The 20,730-nt window shown below is 48.5% G+C and overlaps 1 protein-coding gene across 1 annotated transcript; it reads right to left on the bottom strand.

Moving 5' to 3' along the window:
- Positions 1 to 798: 798 nt before the first annotated feature.
- On the bottom strand, positions 799 to 20,134 carry SMIM10L3 (small integral membrane protein 10 like 3). The gene is made up of 2 exons (XM_055292390.2): positions 19,716 to 20,134; positions 799 to 2,615 (listed from the first exon to the last, which is right to left on the bottom strand). The coding sequence occupies exons 1-2, from the start codon at positions 19,899 to 19,901 to the stop codon at positions 2,595 to 2,597; spliced, it is 207 nt and encodes a 68-aa protein (XP_055148365.1). The 5' UTR covers positions 19,902 to 20,134; the 3' UTR covers positions 799 to 2,594.
- Between the last annotated feature and the right edge of the window lie 596 nt (positions 20,135 to 20,730).

Raw genomic sequence — 20,730 nt, 5'->3', positions numbered from 1 at the left:
CCGGGCGCAGTGGCTCACGCCTGTAATCCTAGCACTTTGGGAAGCCAAGGCGGGTGGATCACCTGAGGTCAGGAGTTCGAGACCAGCCTGACCAAAATGGAGAAACCCCGTCTCTACCAAAAATACAAAATTAGCTGGGCATGGAGGTGCATGCCTGTAATCCCAGTTACTCAGGAGGCTGAGGCAGGAGAATCGCTTGAACCCAGGAGGCGGAGGTTGTGGTGCACTCCAGCCTGGGCGACAAAAGTGAAAACTCCGTCTCAAAAAAGTATTAGGGGGTCAGATGCAGTGGCTCATGCCTGTAATCCTAGCACTTTGGGAGGCCTAGGCAAGTGGATCACCTGAGGTCAGGAGTTCGAGACCAGCCTGACGAACGTGGCAGAACCCTGTCTCTAATAAAAATACAAAAATTAGCCGGGGAGTGGTGGTGGGTGCCTGTAATCCCAGCTACTTGGGAGGCTGAGGCAGGAGAATCACTTGAACCCGGGAGATGGAGTTTGCAGTGAGCTGAGATCACACCATTCCATTCCAGCCTGGGCAACAAGAGTGAAACTCCGTTTCACCAAAAAAAAAAAAAAAAAATAGCTGTCCACAGTGGCATGCAACCGTAGTCCTAGCAACTTAGGGGGCTGAGGTGGGAGGATTGCTAGAGCCCAGGAGTTCAAGTTTATAGTAAGCTGTGATCACACCACTGCACTCCAGCCTGAGTGACAGAGCAAGACCCTGTCTCAAATAATAAAAACCATCAGGACGACGATGGCATTAATAAAAGCACAAGAAGAACCAAGACCACACATATAAAATAAGACTTATTTATTAAGCTAAAGAACAAATTTTATTTTTCATTTTCCCCAAACACTAAAATAGCACATGGCATAGTAATTCGGCACACAACATAAACTGATATATGCAATCAATAATCCCAAAAATGGTTAAGTCTCACTTTGGGAGTCTTTAAAACCTTATGTCCTTAAATGACCTTTATCAAAGTTAACAGACAACAAAAGGAGTCACCTGGAAAAATTTTAGGGTACAGGATACTGCAATTCCTAGAATCTGAGAAACTTTTTATGTGGGAAATAATTCGATTTGCTTCTCTGTAACTGAGCTACTTTTTTCTCAAACTCATTTTTGTTTAAGGTAACACTGCTAGGGTTCCGAGTTTGAGAAGGGATCTTCTAAAGATAAACTTAATATTGCAACTTTCACCACACGGCCTCTGTCTAAATTGCATTTCAAATGGAAGGAAAGGGGTGTGAGAAGTGAAATCGAATTTTGCTGCAGACCAAAATCATTCTACAAAATGTAGAAATGATAACAGCTTACCATGAATTCAGCAAGATTTAACGCCAAGTACAGTGGTGTAGACTTTACAAGTATCCATTTCCATTGGGTGATCAGACAAGCCGAAAGGACACACAGGATTTGGGACAGTAGCCCTTTAGAATGGGTGTTGAAGACAGAACTTCATGGTAAATCCGTATGTTCTAATCTGGTATTTATACAGGCTATGATTGTCTCCTGAAATGTTTCCCAATTCTTTATATGTCTTTTAAAGCACAATTTAACACATGCTAAAAAAGTTCCTTCCGCATCAACCGGCTTTGAATTTAAACTCAATTTAAGTCTGCCGGGTCGTACAAAACTACAGCAGGAACCTAAGGGCTGCACAGCTTGCATCCAGACTTAATGCGAAAGAAATCATTCTAAGACAACTCTTAAAATTAATCTATTGGTATTGTTCTGCTTGTACCTTAACTATGGCATAATGTATTTGCTAATTCAAAAGGCTGCAGAGCCAGTAACCCCAGTGTTATCTGCAGACCATCTGAGGTGCTTTTAAGCATTTTCTTGAATTCTATTGTTTGCTGTGAAAACATGGGCTTTAAACGGTCAAGGAAAATGCATTTTGTCTCATCACTCAGGAGCACTTTGGGATACGCGTGCAGTGTTGCAGACAGGATGGAGTGCAGGCAAGAGGGTTCCAACTCAGAGCCCAGACCCTTGGGAAAAGCACTTGGTGGGTCATCCTGAAAACTTCCCATTTCCAGCAGTTTTTGATGGCGTGGCAGTCGTGACACCCGAGGCTCTCCTTTGGGGCACTGTCCTCTGTGGCCGTCAGTGGCCCTGGGCCTTCCTCTCAGCCAGTCCCGCCGCCCCAGAGCTTCAACACCACTGCAGGACACTCGAGCAAAACACTCTGTTGGAGCAGGGAACAAACCCACAGCTGTGCTCGGAGTGGCTGCTGAGGCTGGATTTCTTCTTAGTGATTCTCTCAGATACGGAAGCACTGGGCCACCACTGTGAAGCCAGAGGCCAGCCCCGCTCGGATCCTTTCTCATTTCCAGTGATAATGCCTCACTTTGTGAATTTCCATCAACCACAGGCTTATTCATCCAGGAGGGTGCATCTGCAGGCCAAGGGCCCTCTGGCATTCTTTTCTTAAGGCTGTATGATAGTTTGTCCGAGTCACCTCCTCCGGCCTGCTGCACTTGTGCCAGGCAGGTGCCGAGAGGCCCTCTTCTGTCCCTCATGCTTCGTCTTCTTGGATGCAGTGGGCCTGACGTCACGCCTTCGTCAGTCTGGGAGGGCCTTCAATGGATCTCAATATGAACCTAGGAAAGGGAATCAAAGTTCTAAAATAAAGACACATGGGTCTTAAGAGCATCTACACCCACCAAATATTTCCTAACAAACACTAAGATCTTTCTGACAGTCTCCGGTACAGGGTTTCACCATATTGGTAAGGCTGGTTTTGAACTCCTGACCTCAGGTGATCCACCCACCACAGCGTCCCAAAGTGCTAGGATTACAAGTGTGAGCCATCATGCCCAGCCATATTTCTGGTTTTTGTTTTTTTGAGACAGAGTCTTGCTCTGTCACCCACACTGGGCGACAGGCGCGTGCCACCAAGCCCGCTAATTTTTTGTATTTTTAGTAGAGACAAGGTTTCACCAAGTTAGCTGGGATGGTCTCCATCTCCTGACCTCATGATCCACTCGCCTTGGCCTCCCAAAGTACTGGGATTACAGGTGTGAGCCACCATGCCCCGCCTAGTGGAGAACATTTTGTGGGCTTAGTTCCCCACCCTCAAATTAGCAAATAATAGAGGCTTTTTTTTTTTTTTTGAGATGGCGTTTCGCTCTTGTTGCCTAGGCTGGAGTGCAATGGCACAATCTCGGCTCACTGCAACCACCACCTCTCAGGTTTGAGCGATTCTCCTGCCTTAGCCTTTCGAGTAGCTGGGATTACAGGTGCCTGCCACCACATCTAGCTAATTTGTTTTTTGTATTTTTAGTAGAGATGAGGGTTCACCATGTTGGCCAAGTGAAATTAGCTAGGTGTGATGGCAGGTGTCTGTAATCCCAGCTACTCGGGAGGCTGTGGGAGAATCACTTGAACCCGAGAGGTGGAAGTAGCTGTGAGCCGAGATCATGCCTCTGCACTCCAGCCTGGGCGACAGAGCTAGACTCCATCACAGGGAAAAAAAAAAAAAAATTGCAAAAAGGCTTTGAAATGAACAAAAAATAAGATGACTGGGCATGCTACCTAGTGCATCCTTCAGATTATGTAATTTTATAGGGACCAGCGCCTTCATTGTCTCTGAGCTGCTTTACAACTCTGTCATTTGCCAAAAACCTTAAGAGTAAGGCAAAAAAGTTCCTGTCCAAAGAAAATAGTCTAATTAGTTTAATTAAACTAATTAAATTAGTCTCATGGAATGGACTGATTACTGCCCTATGGATACTGACCAGCTTTGCATCTATCTGTAAATTCACTTTCGAGTGTTGTCTGAATTTTCCTTTAAACTGGTTATAACATCATATTAGTTCCCTTATTAATTGACAAGTTAAATGTAATTTTGACACGATGTGTTCACTTAAAAAACACCACCACCCTCCGCCAGGCGTGGTGGCTCACGCTTGTAAACTCAGCAGCTATAGTCCCAGATTCTCAGGAGGCTGATGTAGGAGGATTGCTTGAGCCTGGGAGGCAGAGGCCGCAGTGAGCTGAGATCAAGTCACTCTGCCCTCCGACCTGGGCAGTGGAGTCAGATCCTGTCTCAAAAAATAAAAATTAAAATTAAAAAGCAGCAACACTGAAAGGATCAGCTACAGCTGAAAGTGGCTGACGGGGATGGAGAAATGGCAGGTAGGAGACTGCTGTTTCTCTCATCTTATGGAACTAGGAGACTCTTGATGCTAAATGGATGTATAACCGCATTAAGATTTGTTATACATTTTGGCCAGGTGCAGTGGCTCATGCCTGTAATCCCAGCACTTTGGGAGGCCAAGGCGAACGAATCATGAGGTCAGGAGTTCGAGACCAGCATGGTCAACATGGTGAAACCCTGTCTCTACTAAAAATAGAAAACTTAGCCAGGCGTGCTGGCGGGTGCCTGTAATCCCAGCTACTAAGGAGGCTGAAGTGAGATAATTGCGTGAACCCGGGAGGCGGAGGTTGTAGTGAGCCGAGATCCCATCACTGCACTCCAGCCTGGTGACAGAGCAAGACTCCATCTCAAATAAAAAATTTAAAAAAAAAAGCCTGGTGACAGAGCAAGACTCCATCTCAAATAAAAAATTAAAAAAAAAAAAAAAACACACTGGGAAGAAAATGAACGATGCAATTATTATTGGAAGCTGAAGGAGAAAGCAGGGAGAGTTTAGAGAAAGAGGCCCTGGGCCATGTCACAGGGAGCCAGTGATGGGAGCCAGCCGAGAAGCTTCAACAAGGACAGGTCGGCTGGATTTGCATTTCAGATGAATTATTCTGGCTGCACTGTGATGGACAGACTGGAAATGGTTCAGAATAGACACACTAGTTAGGAGGCTATTCCATAGAGCAGGAAAAAGAAAGAGGGCTGTGATCATAAGGAGAGACAGACTAAAGTTTCATATTGTTGTTGTTGTTGTTTTTGAGACGAGGTCTCACTCTGCCACTCAGGCTGGAGGACAATGGCATGATCACAGCTCACTGCAGCCTTGAACTTCTGGGCTCAAGCAATCCTCCTAATTCAGCCTCCTGTGTCACTGGGACTACAGGCAGGCACCACCACACCTGGCAAATTTTTTTTTTTTCCAGAGCAGGAACGGAAGTTTATTACAAAGCTCTAGAGTGAGAAAGGAAAGTGCACTTCGAAGAGATCCAAGTGGGTGACTTAAAGAACAAGTTTTTTTTGTTGATGTTGTTTTTTTTTTTTTTTGTAGAGACAGGGTCTCCCCATGTTGCCTAGAATGGTCTCGAACTCCTGGCCTTTTTTTTTTTTTTTTGACAGAGTCTTGCTCTTTTTTTGCCCAGGCTGGAGTGCAGTGGTGCTATCTCAGCTCACTGCAAGCTCCGCCTCCTGGGGTCATGCCATTCCCCTGCCTCAGCCTCCCGAGTAGCTGGGACTACAGGCGCCCACCACCATGCCCAGCTAATTTTTTGTATTTTTAGTAGAGACGGGGTTTCACCGTGTTAGCCAGGATGGTCTCGATCTCCTGACCTCATGATCTGCCCGCCTCAGCCTCCCAAAGTGCTGCGATTATAAGCATGAGCCACCGCGCCCGGCCGAACTCTTGGCCTCTTAAGTGATCCTCCTGCATCAGCCTCCCAAGTAGCTGGGATTACAGGTGTGTACCACCATGCCTGGCTAAAGTATTTTTTTAAAGTTGTTGACTGGCTGGGTGCAGTGGCTCACGCCTGTAATCCCAGCACTTTGGGAGGCCTAGATGGGTGGATCACCTGAGGTCAGGAGTTCAAGACCAGCCTGAACAACATGGTAAAACCCCATCTCTACTAAAAATACAAAAATTAGCTGGGCATGGTGGCACATGCCTGTAGTCCCTGCTACTCAGGAGGGTGAGGCAGGAGAACAGCTTGAGCCCCAGAGGCTCTATCTCAAAAAAAAAAAAAAAAAAAAAAAAAAAAAAAAGAGACGGAGTCTCGCTCTGTCACCCAGACTGGAGTGCAGTGGCAGGATCACAGCTTACTGCAAACTCCGCCTCCCGGGTTCAACAATTCTCCTGCCTCAGCCTCCCACGTAGCTGGGACTACATGTGCACACTGCCACACCTGGCTAATTTTTTGTATTTTGGTAGAGACGGGGTTCCATGAGTTGCCCAGGCTGGTCTCAAACTCCTGAGCTCAGGCAATCCACCTGCCTTGGCCTCCCAAAGTGCTAGGATTACAGGCGGGAGCCACCACACCACTCCGGCCTGGACAGTTACTTAGTTAGTTATTTTGAAACGGAGTTTCACTCTTGTTGCCCAGGCTGGAGTACAATGGCACAATCGCGACTCACTGCAACCTCCACCTCCTGGGTTCAGGTGATTCTCCTGCCTCAGCCTCCCAAGTAGCTGGGATTACAGGCATGTGCCACCACGCCTGGCTAATTTTGTATTTTTAGCAGAGACAAGTTTCTTCATGTTTGTCAGGCTGGTCTCAAACTCCCGACCTCAGGTGATCCGCCCACCTTGGCCTCCCAAAGTGGTGGGATTACAGGCATGAGCCACCACGCCCGGCCAGTGGTTTTTTTTGAGACAGTCTCACTCTGTCACCCAGGCTGGACCGTGGTGGTGCAATCTCAGCTCACTACAACCTCCACCTCCTGGGTTCAAGCAATTCTCCTGCATCAGCCTCCCAAGTTGCTGGGATTACAGGAACCCACCACCATGCCCAGCTAATTTTTTTTTTTTTTTTTGAAATGGAGTCTTGCTCGTTGCCCAGGCTGGAGTGCAATGGCACAATCTCGGCTCACTGCAACCTCCGCCTCCTGGGTTCAAGCGATTCTCCTGCCTCAACCTCCTGAGTAGCTGGGATTCTAAGCACCCGCCACCACGCCGGGCTAATTTTAGTTGTCGTATTTTTAGTAGAGATGGGGTTTCGCCATGTTGGCCAGGCTGATCTGGCCGCCTCAGCCTCCCAAAGTGTTGGGACTACAGGCATGAGCCTCCACGCCCAGCCTAGCCGTTGTTAATATGGGAGAAAATATTAGAACGTCTTGGTCTATCATTCTTCTTTCTTCTCCCTTTTAACATTTTCTATGTTTTACAATATGTATCATATTCTGAGTGAGCAAAATATATACTTTATGGATACTTATATATATCTTGTAGGACATGTTCAAAAGTTTTTACTGATAGAATTGTGACCATTATTCTATATACTTCACTAAAATATATTTGAACCAGGCTAGGTGCAGTGGCTCAGCCCTGTCATCCCAACACTTTGGGAGGCACGGACAGACGGATGGCTTGAGCCCAGGGGTGTGAGACCAGCCTGGGCAAGACAGAAAGACCCTGTCTCTACAAAAAAATTTTAAAGAGTGGCCGGGAGCAGTGGCTCACACCTGTAATCCCAGCACTTTGGGAGGCCAAGACGGGTGGATCACTTGAGGACAGGAGTTCGAGATCAGCCTGGCCAACACTGTGAAACCCCGTCTCTACTAAAAATACAAAAATTAACGGGGCATGGTGGTGTGCGCCTGTGGTCCCAGCTACTCGGGAGGCTGAGGCAGGAAAATCGTTTGAACCTGGGAGGCAGAGGTTACAGTGAGCCAAGATAGCACCACTGCACTCCAGCCTGGGCAACAGAGTGAGATTCTGTCTCAAAAAAAAAAAAAAAAAAAAAAATTAAAAGATTAGCTGGGGGTGGTGGTGCACATCTGTAGTCCCAGTCACTTCAGAGACTGAGGTGGGAGAGGACTGCTTGAGCCTGGAAGCTCAAGGCTGCAGTAAGCTGTGGTCACACCACTATACTCCAGCCTGCACAATTAGAGCAAGACTGTGACTCAAAAAAGAAAAGAAAAAACTGTATCTATATGAATCACATAAAAGAATACAGGCCAGGCACGGTGGCTCACGCCTGTAATCTCAACACTTTGGGAGGCCACGGTGGGCAGATCTCGAGGTCAGGAGTTCGAGACCAGCCTGACCAACACAGGGAAACCCCATCTCTACTAAAAATGCAAAAATTAGCTGGGTATGGTTGCATGTGCCTATAATCCCAGCTATTAGTCAGGAGGCTGAGACACGAGAATCACCTGAGCCCAGGAGGCAGAGGCTGCCATGAGCCAAGATGGCACCACTGTACTCCAGCCTGAGAGACAGAGCAAGACTTTGTCTCAAAAAAAAAAAAAAAAAAGCTGGCGTGCAATGGCACAGTCACGGCTCACTGCAGCCTCGACTTCCCCAAGCTTGGGTCATCACCTCACCTTAGCCTCCCAAGTAGCTGGAACCACAGGTGTGTGCCACCACACCCAGCTAATTTTTTGTATTTTTTGTAGAGACAATGTTTTGCCATGTCCCAGGCTGGTCTTGAACTCCTGGGCTCAAGTGATCCACCCACCTCAGCTTCCTAAAGTGCTGGAATTACAGGCATGAGCCACCATGCCTGGCCATATTCTTTCAAACTTTACATTTATTTTGCTGATGAAAATGTGCTAAGAATGAACATTATCCTTAAATGGAAGCATTCCTTTTTCTTTTTCTTTTTTTTTAATGGAAGCATTCCTAAATATATTTCAATACAGATTGAAATAGGTATTTTAATTCCTTTTTTTTTTTTTTTTTTTGAGAGAAGAGTCTCTCTCTGTCCCACCCAGGCTGGAGTGCAGTGGTGCAATCTCGGCTCACTGCAGCCTCTGCTTCCCGCACTCAAGCAACTCTCCTGTTTCAGCCTCCCAAGTAGCTGAGACTACAGGTGTATGCCACCATGGCCCTGCTGGTTTTAGCTGTGTCTTCTCCCCTTTGGGACTAGCCTTGCCAGCCCATTAATTTTGTATTTTGAGTAGATATGGGGTTTTACTATGATGGCCAGGCTGGTCTCTAACTCCTGACCTCAGGTGATCTACCCGCCTCAGCCTCCCAAAGTGCTGGGATTACAGGCGTGAGCCTGCCCAGTATTTTAATTATCAAGAAAAACAGGTCATATAATATGGGACAGCGCTCAGAAAAATTAAGTTTCTAACCATTTTTAGTAAGTCCTTGTACAAGGATTTAGCATTGTTCAGAAAGGTGAAACATTTCTAGAATTGTGTTAAAGTACTTTAAATACGGTACCATTATTTTTTTTCATTTTCCTTAGCAAACTAATGCAGTATAAGGTACCATTAATAATCACTTATTTTATAACTCAGAAACATAAAAAAATCATTTAATAAGGTAATCATGTATTCAATCATGATATAATTGTTCCCTGAAGTTCTAGTACTGTAGTATTCAGTAATAAACAATTTAATTCCCTCATCAAAAAGATTTCGATAGGTTTATTTATTTTGAGACAGAGTCTTGCTCTGTCACCTAGGCTGGAGTGCAATGGTGCAATCTTGGCTCACTGCAACCTCCGCCTCCCAGGTTCAAGCAATTCTCCTGCCTCACCCTCCCAAGTAGCTAGGACTACAGGCGCCCGCCACCACGCCCAGCTAATTTTTGTATTTTTAGTAGAGACATGGTTTCAACATGTTGGACAGGCTGCTCTCGAACTCCTGACCTCAGGTGATCCACCCGCCTTGGCCTCCCAAAGCGTTGCGATTACAGGCGTGAGCCACCATGCCCAGCCACAAAAAGACTTCAATAGGTTATCAAAAACATTTTGGCTCAGAGCCCTCAACTAACCTCTTCTGATATTAGACTCTTACACATATTACCTGTATTCTGAGGGCCACAAACAACTTCTAAATAATTTCTAGGCAATTTAAGTCATTTATGAGTTTTTTCATAGTTTATTCTCAGTATGCTAGAGATATATTGTACCAGATAAAGTATGCCTAAGTGTATACAAAATCAGCTCTTTTTGGCCTCCTCATGCCATGTCAATTCTACAAAATTTAAAAAACAGTGTAAATGTTGGTATTACAAAGGTAGCTACCAAAGCTCAGACCACTAGAATGGGGAAGGAGTCTTCAAGAAAGCATGGTTCAGGAAAAATAAAGTGTAGCCCTGGGTTCCAGAGGGTAAATCCTGCAGCCTATACCTCCCTCTGCCTCCCACCAAGGATGACAAAGGCTGAACACAAAGCCAGGGAGGTCACAGGGGCGCGGTGCCGGGGAAACGAGGCTGTCCAGGTATACCCGATCCTCACCACAACAGGAGCGGTCACCCTCCTCGCAGATCCCTGCCCAGCTGACCTGCCGGACAACAATGGCCTGACCCATTTAGCTGTTGCCCTCATGGGTGCCTGTACCCTCGCCTTCCCCAACCCGAGCTATTCCTGGCCTCCAGGGCATGACGGTGCTGTTGCTTTGTAAACTAAAAATATCTTGGCCCCAATGTTTCTGAAAGAGGGCTGGCAAGGCTAGTCCCAAAGGGGAGAAGACACAGCTAAAACCAGCAGGGCCACGGTGGGCCTTGAGGGACTCCTGCATGCAAGGAGAGCTCACACACGCTCCCAGATGGGCTGGCTCCACACCCCTCAGGTGTGAATGCTGGCACACCTTAACTCACTATGCTCATGGCCCAAATGCTCAGACTGGAGGTAGCGGAAACAGACCCCCGGATTTCCACACAGCCTAGAGGAGAAACAGGAATGACCACATCGCTTCTAAATTAAGCTGAATCATGATCACAAGGAACACACTAACATCACTGAGTTCCTGCTACTCACCACTTGGCGCGTCTAAATCACACCTGACGGCCAGGTGTGGTGGCTCACACCTGTAATCCCAGTACTTTGGGAGGCCGAGGTGGGGAGATCACTTGAGCCTAGGAGCTGGGGACCAGCCTGGGCAACACAGCAAGACCCCCATCTCTACGAAAAAAATTAAAAAATTAGCTGGGTGTGGTACACGCACCTGTGGTCCCAGCTACTCAGGAGGCTGAGGTGGGAGGATCGTTTGAGCCTAGGGGTTTGAGACCAGTCTAGGCAACATAGCAAGACCCCATTTCCACAAAAAATAAATCACACCTGCCCCTATAAAACCAGCTGTGTACCCCTTTTTTTTTTTTTTTCAGACACCGTCTTGCTCTGTCACCCAGGCTGGAGTGCAGTGGCGCGATCTCGGCTTACTGCAAGCTCCACCTCCCAGGTTCACACCATTCCACTGCCTCAGCTTCCCGAGTAGCTGGGACTACAGGTGCCCACCACCATGCCTGGCTAATTTTTTGTATTTTTAGTAGAGACAGGGATTCACCGTGGTCTCGATCTCCTGACCTCGTGATCCACCCACCTCGGCCTCCCAAAGTGCTGGGATTACAGGCGAGAGCCACTGCGCCCAGCCATACCCCTCTCTTAACCACTGCCCTGTCTCCCCCTTCCAGTCCCCTGGATGCTCACAGGTGCGATCACAAGGAGAGGAGAGTGTGCAGAGGCCAGGTGCCAGCTCGGGGTCAGGCAACTGACTTTCCGCAGGGAGAATGAGTCTCTGTCGCCCAGGCTGGAGTGCAGTTGCACGATCTCAGCTCACTGCAACCTCCGCCTCCCGAGTTCAAGCAATTCTCCTGCCTCAGCCTCCTGAGTGGCTGGGATTACAGGCATGCACCACCACACCCGGCTAATTTTTGCATTTTTAGTAGACATGGGGTTTCTCCATGTTGACCAGGCTGGTCTCAAACTCCTGACCTCAGGTGATCCGCCCACCTCAGCCTCCCAAAGTGCTGGGATTACAGGCATGAGCCACCGTGCCCAGCCCCTCCCAGGATTCTGTGAAGATTCGATGTATGAGAAGCAGCCAGAATCTTCTCTGACTAGCATCCCAAGGGCATCCCAGCTGCTGTTGATCAGAATCTACAGCAGCTGCTATCATCATGACCAAAAGTGTTTCAGGGAAGGACAAAACGCTGCTGAGAGGGTCGGTGTGGTGGAGGACGGAGAAGCGACCACTGCATGTGTGTACAGACACAGCCCCAACATGGGTAAGTACACTTCAGTGGAAGGGCAGAGGCCGTGCCGCACCTGGGGTCAGCTGAAGTGCAGAGGCCGTGCTGCACTTGGAGTCGGCCGAAGGGCAAATACAGACCACTCACAGCTCCCCCAACATTGCCAGGGAGGGAATTCAGGGTAACAGACTCAAAGGATGGCAGGTTGACAATGACTTAAAAAATTATTGGCAGGGCGTGGTGGCTCACACCTGTAATCCCAGCACTTTGGGAGGCTGAGACGGGAGGATCACCTGAGGTCAGGAGTTCGAGACCAGCCTGGCCAACATGGTAAAACCCTGTCTCTACTAAAAATGCAAAAATTAGCCAGGCGTGGTGGCGGGCACCTATAGTCCCAGCTACTCGGGCGGCTGAGGCAGGAGAATCACGTGAACTGGGAGGCGGAGCTTGCAGTGAGCCGAGATTGTGCCACTGTACTCTAGCCTGGGTGACAGAGCAAGACTCCGTCTCAAAAAAAAAAACAAAAAAAATTATGAACGCTGTCATCCTGGCTAACACGGTGATATCCCATATCTACTAAAAAAAAAAAAAATTCAAAAAATTAGCCAGGTGTGGTGGTAGGAGCCTGTAGTCCCAGCTACTCAGGAGGCTGAGGCAGGGGAATGGCATGAACCCCGGAGGTGGAGCTTGCAGTGAGCTGAGATCGCGCCACTGCACTCCAGCCTGGGCCACAGAGCAAGACTGTCAAAAAAAAAAAAAAAAAAAAAAATTATGAGTGCTGGCCAGGCGCAGTGGCTCACCCCTGTAATCTCAGCACTTTGGGAGGCCAAGGTGGGTAGATCACCTGAGGTCAGGTGTTCAAGACCAGCCTGGCCAACATGGTGAAACCCTGTCTCTACTAAAAATACAAACATTACCCAGGCTTGATGGTGGGCACCTGTAATCCCAGCTGCTCAGGAGGCTGAGGCAGGAGAATCACTTGAACCCGGGAAGTGGAGGCTGCAGTGAGCCGAGATCACACCATTGCACTCCTGCCTGGGCGACAAGAACAAGACTCCATCTCGGCCGGGCGCGGTGGCTCACGCCTGTAATCCTAGCACTTTGGGAGGCCGAGGCAGGCAGATCACTAGGTCAGGAGATCAAGACCATCCTGGCTAACACGGTGAAACTCCGTCTCTACTAAAAGTACAAAAAGTTAGCCAGGTGAGGTGGCGGGCGCCTGTAGTCCCAGCTACTAGGGAGGCTGAGGCAGGAGAATGGCGTGAACCTGGGAGGCGGAGCCTGCAGTGAGCCGAGATCACGCCACTGCACTCCAACCTGGGTGACAGCGAGACTCCGTCTCAAAAAAAAAAAAAAAAAAAGAACAAGACTCCATCTCAAAAAAAAAAAAAAAAAAAAAAATCACAAGGGCTGGAAACCTTTGATTCGAGATTCTAAAGATTTTCTGCCACACTTTCAATGAGCAATCACTCATTAAGCCCCTACCCTAAGCCAGGTGCCAGGTGCTGTTCTAGGTGCTGGTATTAGGTTGGTATACCAAGCCGACAGTCTCTTCTTAAAGCTTCCTTTATTTTCTTTCCTTTCTTTTTCTTTCTTTGTTTCTTACTTTCTCTTTCTCTCTCTTTCTGTCTTACAGAAACAGTGTCTCGGCCGGGCGCGGTGGCTCACGCCTGTAATCCCAGCACTTTGGGACGCCGAGGCAGATGGATCTCTTGAGCCCAGGAGCTCAAGACCAGCCCAGAAAACATGGCGAAACCCCATCTCTACTAAAAATACAAAAATTAGCTGGGCATGGTGGTGGGCACCTGTAATCCCAGCTACTGGGGAGGCTGAGGCAGGAGAATAGCTTGAACCTGGGAGTCAGAGGTTGCAGTGAGCCGAGATTGCGCCACTGCACTCCAGCCTGGGTGACAGAGTGAGACTCCGTCTCAAAAAAAAAAAAAAAAAAAAAAAAAGAGTGATCTTTTTTAAGAGGAGTTACATATGATCCAGCAATTCTGCTCTAAGTATACATCCAAGAGAAATAAAAACCGATGTCCACACAAAGCTTACATGCAAATGTTCGTAGTAACATTTTTCACAATAGCCAAAAAGTGAAAGCAACCCAAAAGTCCAACATAAAAAGACATAAAAGACAAAAACAAAAGACTAAGGAGGGCCGGGTATGATGGCTCACACTTGTAATCTCAGCACTTTGGGAGGCTGAGGCAGGAGGATTAGTTGAGGCTAGGAGTTCGAGACCAGCCTGGGCAACATAGTGAGACCCCTGTCTAGACAAAAAATGAAAAAAATCAACCAAGAATGGTGTCACATGCCTGTAGCCCCAGCTACTCAGAAGGCTGAAGTGGGAGGATTGCTTGAGTCCAGGAGTTGGAGGCTGTAGTGAGCTATGATCGCACCACTGCACTCCAGCCTGGATGACAAGAGGAAGACGCTTTCTCATAAAAAAAAAAAAAAAAAAAGAGAGAGAAAAAGAAAAAAAAAAATCACCCAGGTGCGGTGGCTCACACATGTAATCCCAGCACTTTGGGAGGCCGAGGCAGGTGGATTACCTGAGGTCAGGAGTTCAAGACCAGCCTGGCCAACATGGTGAAGCCCCGTCTCTACTAAAAATACAAAAATTAGCTGGACGTGGTACCAGGCACCTGTAACCCCAGCTACTCAGGAGGCGGAGATAGGAGAATCGCTTGAACCTGGGAAGCGGAGGTTGCAGTGATCCAAAATCACGCCACTGCACTCCAGCCTGAGCAACAAGAGCGAAACTCCGTCTCAAAAAAAAATAATAATTTTATATATATATATATGATCTAGGACTAAGAAACACTTGATTCTTCCCACAGGCCATATAACTGAAAAGTTGTAGGCATGACTTGTTAAATTATAGCAGATTCAAAGTACCATTTTTAATCTTGCTTTTACTAAATTTAGTATTTGGTATTGATTCTGTTTAACTGCCTTGTATTTCGGATTCTGTATAAATAAGAAGGATGCTAACAACTCCAGGAGATTAAGGCTTGCTTGCAAATAGTATTTTAAAATCATAACCATTCTCAATATACAATTGTCTGCATCATTTTCTCATTTAATCATCTTTCATCCTAAAGAGGTATTAACCTCCTTAAAATGCCTCACTGCCCTACAAACTAGAGATCTAGGGGGGAGGGGCTCCCTAAATAAATTTGGAAAATGGAGTTCTTTATGCCTTATTACTCGCGAAACAGATTCTAACATTCCTGCAATGAAGAGCATGGGTATGGCTTTTTCTTTTTGGTCTCACTCTGTCACCCATGCTGGAGAACAGTGGTGGGATCGTAGCTCACTGTAGCCTTGAACTCCCAGGCACAGGCGATCCTCCCACCTCAGCCTCCTAAGTAGCTGGGACTACAGGAATGCACCACTATATCCAGCTAATTTTTGTAGTGATGGCATCTCACTATGTTGCCCAGGCTTCTCAAGCTCCTGGCCTCAAGCAAGGGTAAAGCATGTTCTGAAGAAAAAAAAAAAAAAAAAAAAAAAAAAAAGAAGGCGTGGGGCTGTCCCCCTTATTCCTTCGGATTCTATTTCCTGTTGCACTTCCCTTTACCAGAAACACACAAAAATTAAACCTTCAAATCAGGTAAGTTAGTGGTTTTTCACAAATGAACAAAAACTCTAAAACCTGCAGGGGAGTTTAAAGTAGCAGAGGTAAATATCACCGCCAAGAAGACAGACACCCCACTCCCCACCCCCAGGATGTGACATGGCTGCTTGCTGCACTTGGTCAAGCCCAAGCCTACAATCTTCACACTTGTTTCTTTTTTTAGAGACAGGGTCTTGCTCTGTTGCCCAGCCTGAAGTACAGTGGCACAATTATAGCTCACTGCCTCCTCCGCCTTCTGGCCTCAAGTGATCCACCTCAGCCTCCCAAGTAGCTGGGACTATAGGCATACACCACCACACCCAGCTAATTTTTGTATTTTTTGTAGAGACGGAGTTTCGCATGTTGCCCAGGCTGGTCTCAAACTCCTCAGTTCAAGTGATCCTCCTACCTTGGACTCCCAAAGTGCTAGGATTACAGGGATGAGTCACTGCACCTGGCCCACACAATTCTTTTTTTGAATTTTATTATTATTATTATTATTTTGGAGACGGAGTCTCACTGTGTTGCCCAGGCTGGAGTGCAGTGGCACGAACTTGGCTCACTGTAACCTCCACCTCCCGGGGTTCAAGTAATTCTCCTGCCTCAGCCTCCCAAGTAGTTGGGATTAGTGGCGCACGCCACCCCGCTCGGCTAATTTTTGTATTTTAGCAGAGACGGGGTTTCACCATGTTGGCCACGCTGGTCTCAAACTCCTGACCTCAGGTGATCTGCCTGCCTCAGCCTCTCAAAGTGCTGGGATTTACAGGCGTAAATCCTACCACGCCCGGCCAGAGTTTAGCTTTCTTTTAGATATGACATGATCAGATTTATGGGAGGGTATGTGTTTTTTTTTGTTGTTGTTTAATTTTAGAGACAGAGTCTCACTCTGTTGCCCAGGCTGGTATGCAGTGGCATGATCACGGCTCACTGCATCTTCGGCCTCCTTGGCTCAAGCGATCCTCCCACCTCTGCCTCCCAAGTAGCTGGGATTACAGGCACGCACCATGACACTCGGCTAATTTATTTTTTGTACAGACTGGGGTCTTGCTGTGTTGCCCAGGCTGGTCTGGAACTCCTGGGCTCAAGTGATCCTCCCACCTCAGTCTCCCAAAGTGCTGGGATTATAGGCATGAGCCACCACACCCAGCCCTCGATCTGATTTCTGTTTTTTAGAAGTTGCCTCTGATTGCTTGGTGGAGATAGCAGATAGTATAGTCCAGGCAAGTGGATACAGTAGGGTAGACTAGAGAGGTGGTTATAAATAGAGAAGCGGATATATGAAAAAGGTAACTTTTTCAATGGTAAAAAGCATACAATTTTCACCATAACAGCATCATGTAGTAGGTTTTCTCTTACAGTCGTTCTTGTGATTTTTACAGATGACTGCAAATTATGTTACTCTAGACAATAGGTTTCAAAAAGGGGAGTACAGGGGCCAAATACAGCCCGCAGACACTTTTTGTTTTGCCCTCAAAGTTTTTTTTTTTAAATCTGTTTTTTTGGTAGTGGTGATTATTATTAATTTTTTTTGAGACAGAGTCTCGCTATGTTTCCCAGGCTGGAGTGCAGTAGCGCGATCTTGGCTCACACTGCAATCTCCATCTCCCGGGTTCAAGTGATTCTCCTGCCTTAGCCTCCCGTGTAGCTGGGATTACAGGAGTGCACCATCACGCCCGCCTAATTTTTGTATTTTTAGTAGAGATGTGGTTTTGCCATATTGTCCAGGCTGGTCTTGAACTCCTGACCTCAAGTGATCCGCCTGCTTCAGCCTCCCAATATACTGGGATTACAGGCATGAGCCACCATGGCCAGCCAAAGTTTCTTTTTTAAAAATCTGGATTGGAAATCTAAAAATCTTGACTTCTGATTTCTCTTGGTGCTGACTAGATCCGGCAAACACTGGGCCCCTATTTCCAAAGGTGGTAACTGGGGAGGACGCAGGCCTTCTGGTTTACCAGTCCCCTGACCTGACACAGGAGCACCCTTCACTCAATTCAAGCCACCTGGTGGAGGTTTTGACCCCTCTAGTCAGGTATAATTTCAGGATGCTACAAGCCCTTGATCCCATGAAAGTACCTCAATTTGGACCTCAAAATAAAGAGGCCAGTTAATCTCAACTCATGTATTTACTTATTTGAGACAGAATCTCACTGTCGCCCAGGCTGGAGTGCAGTGGCACAATCTCGGCTCACTGCAACCTCTGCCTCCCAGGCTCAAGCGATCCTCCCACCTCAGCCCCCCAAGCAGCCGGAACTACAGGCGCACGCCACCACTGCCCGGCTACCACACCCAGCTAATTTTTTGTATTTTAGTAGAGACAGGGTTTCACCGTGTAGCCCAGGGTGGTCTCAAACTCCTGAGCTTAAGCGACCCACACGCCTTGACCTCCCAAAGCGTTGGGATTACTTACAGGAGTGAGCCACTGCGCCCGGCCACCTTAACTCAATTTTGATCAACAGCCAGTGTTAGGTTTCATGTTAACTACCATCACCTGTGTCAGGCACCAGACACCTGAAGACCCGCTACTGGGACAATCATACTTTGATATGGCCAAACCAACGTTAGAAAGGGAAGGCACTTGCAGTGTCTCACAACTGGGTGGTTCTACTGCTCAGACTGGTTCATTCTGCACGCCAGGGAGCAACCCAAGGACCGTCCAACTGTAAACTCCCCAAAGGAGGGTCCCTCCTTCATCACAGAGGTATGCAAACAGAATGCAAGAGGGGCTCAGGACTTAGCCACCTTTCCTTGAGGAAGAATTCTCGAGTTGACAACCTTTCCTTCCACTAGAAAAAGTCATCTGAGGCTGGGCTCACTGGGTTCTGCCTGTAATCCTAGTGCTTTGGGAGGGCAAGGCAGGAGGTCACTTGAGGCCAGAAGTTCGAGACCAGCCTTGGCAACATAGCGAGACCCTGTCTCTACCAAAAAGGAAAAGAAAAAAAGAAAAACGCAACAGAAATTCAAGGGATGTAGAAATATCAGTCTCTTGGCTGAGCGCGGTGGCTCACGCCTGTAATCCCAGCACTTTGGGAGGTCGAGGCGGGCAGATCACTTGAGGTCAGGAGTTTGAGACCAGCCTGGCCAACATGGTGAAAACCCAACTGTACTTAAAAATACAAAAATCAGCCCGGCGTGGTGGCGGGCCCTGTATGTAGTCCCAGCTACTCAGAAGGCTGAGTCAGGAGAATCGCTTGAACTCGGGAGGCAGAGGTTGCAGTGAGCCGAGATGGCGCCACCGCACTCCAGCCTAGGCAAGAGTAAGAGTCTGTCTCAGGAAAAAAACAAACAACAAAAAAAGGAAATGCCCATTTTTTATAGCATAGGCGGTCTCCAGGGTGCTGGGGTGTGAGCATACTCTAAGATCAGCTGAATGGTTCCAGGCCTCTGAAACGTTTTGTACTTCCACCTCTTCCACTTTATTTTCCCTGGTCTTCACCCTCACACCTCAGTTCTACCTCTGGCCAAAATAAGGTACCTTTATCAAAACACTGTTAACTTCCAATCCATTTTTAGCTTCAAGGATAACATAAAACCTCTTTGCAGGCCAGATGTGGTGGCTCATGCCTATAATCCCAGCACTGGGAGGCTAAGATGGGAGGATCTCTTGAGGCCAGGAGTTCGAGACCAGCCTGGGCAACATAACGAGACCCCTTTATTATTATTATTATTATTTTTTGAGACGGAGTTTCCCTCTTGCTGCCCAGGCACAATGGAGCGATCTCGGCTCACCGCAGCGTCCGCCTCCCAGGTTCCAGCGATTCTTCCGCTTCAGCATCCCGAGTAGCTGGGATTACAGGCATGCGCCACCACGCCCGGCTAATTTTGTATTTTTAGTAGAGACAGGGTTTCTCCATGTTGGTCAGGCTGGTCTCGAACTCCTGAACTCAGGTGATCCGCCCGCCTCAGCCTCCCGAAGTGCTAGGATTACAGGCGTGAGCCACCGCGCCCCGCCGAGACCCCTGTCTTTACAATTAAAAAAAGGGGGGGAGGATTGCAAAGTTTGGGAACTAGAAAATTCACCCAACATTTAGTAAAGGTCCTCTTCAACACCTTTCCAGCCCATGCAATCTCGGACCCCACCTCCCGAGATGCGGGACCTTCCCCAAGGCAAGTCCCTTAACCTGACCCCCAGTGCCGCGTTTGCAGAACGGGGATAAGGACCACCTCAGTGGTCGCACGGAAAATGCACGGTGCTTGACATACACTCAGCTTCTAGGCAGTGGCAGCTGCCGTGACGTCTGCATCCCGCGGGCGAGGCGGGCGCTCGGGGAGGTACCGGGCAGGCACTGCTCACCCACCTGCAGGCGGACGTTGAGCATCATGGAAGCCACGATGTAGAGGTAGGGGAAGTTGATACGCAGCCGCCAGGCCAGGTCGAAGAAGATGAGCAGCGTGCGAGTCAGCCCCTTGCAGAAGACCCCATAGGAGCGGGCGGCGGCCGAGCGCGAGAGCCGGACAGCCAGGCCCGACAGAGCCGCCGCCATATAGAAACCGGCGCTCCCACAGCCCGCCCGCCCTCTCCGCGCCGCGTCGCCCCGGCCGCTGACCCTAGCCTGGCGCGCTCAGGGAGCGAGGGAGGCGGCGGCTAGACCGGCGGGCGGGCGGGCCGCAGCAGAGCGGAGACCGCACGTCACGCTCGAAGAAGCGCCTCCGCGAGCCGCCGCCTGTCCCAGCCTGGCCGCGCAGCCTGACGTCACAAAGCCAGCCACGCGCCTGCGCGGCCCACAAGCCCCGCCCCTGGACACGCCCTTGCCACCTTTTTTTGCAGGTAAGATGCGCATGCGCCGGAGAGGGGGCGTGGGGGTCGAGGCTGATGCGCTGTCTCCGTCCGCCCCCTACTGGTGAGTCTGAAAATGAAGACAAAGGGAGGCGAAGGACGGTAGCGATGGTTGCAGACAAAGTGAATGTATTTAACGCCGCTGTTAGCCTGTAATCCCAGCACTTTGGGAAGCCGAGGCAGGCGGATCATGAGGTCAGGAGATCGAGACCATCCTGGCTAACGCTGCGAAACCCCGTCTCTACTAAACATACAAAATATTAGCCGGGCGTGGTGGTGGGCGCCCATAGTCCCAGCTACTCGGGAGGGTGAGGCGGGAGAATGGCGTGAACTCAGGAGGCGGAGCTTGCAGTGAGCCAAGATCGAGCCACTGCACTCCAGCCTGGGCGACAGAGCAAGACTCCGTCTCAAAAAAAAAAAAAAATTGTTGCAGTACTAAATCTTTTTTTCTTTTTATCTGAGATGGAGTTTCGCTCTTGTTGCCAAGCTGGAGTGCAATGGCGTGACTTCGGCTCACTGCAACCTCCGCCTACCGA

This window comes from Symphalangus syndactylus, chromosome 9 (assembly GCF_028878055.3).
Source record: "Symphalangus syndactylus isolate Jambi chromosome 9, NHGRI_mSymSyn1-v2.1_pri, whole genome shotgun sequence".
NCBI lineage: Eukaryota > Metazoa > Chordata > Mammalia > Primates > Hylobatidae > Symphalangus > Symphalangus syndactylus.
This window is presented reverse-complemented; position numbering and strand designations above follow the sequence as displayed.

What these genes read in the sequence shown, in the direction of transcription:
- SMIM10L3 (XM_055292390.2), bottom strand. Translation starts at nt 19,901, where the DNA reads ATGGCGGCGGCTCTGTCGGGCCTGGCTGTCCGGCTCTCGCGCTCGGCC. An exon ending in TGCTCAACGTCCGCCTGCAG is followed by an intron (nt 2,616 to 19,715) that starts GTGGGTGAGCAG and finishes TCCCTTTCCTAG; the next exon opens with GTTCATATTGAGATCCATTG.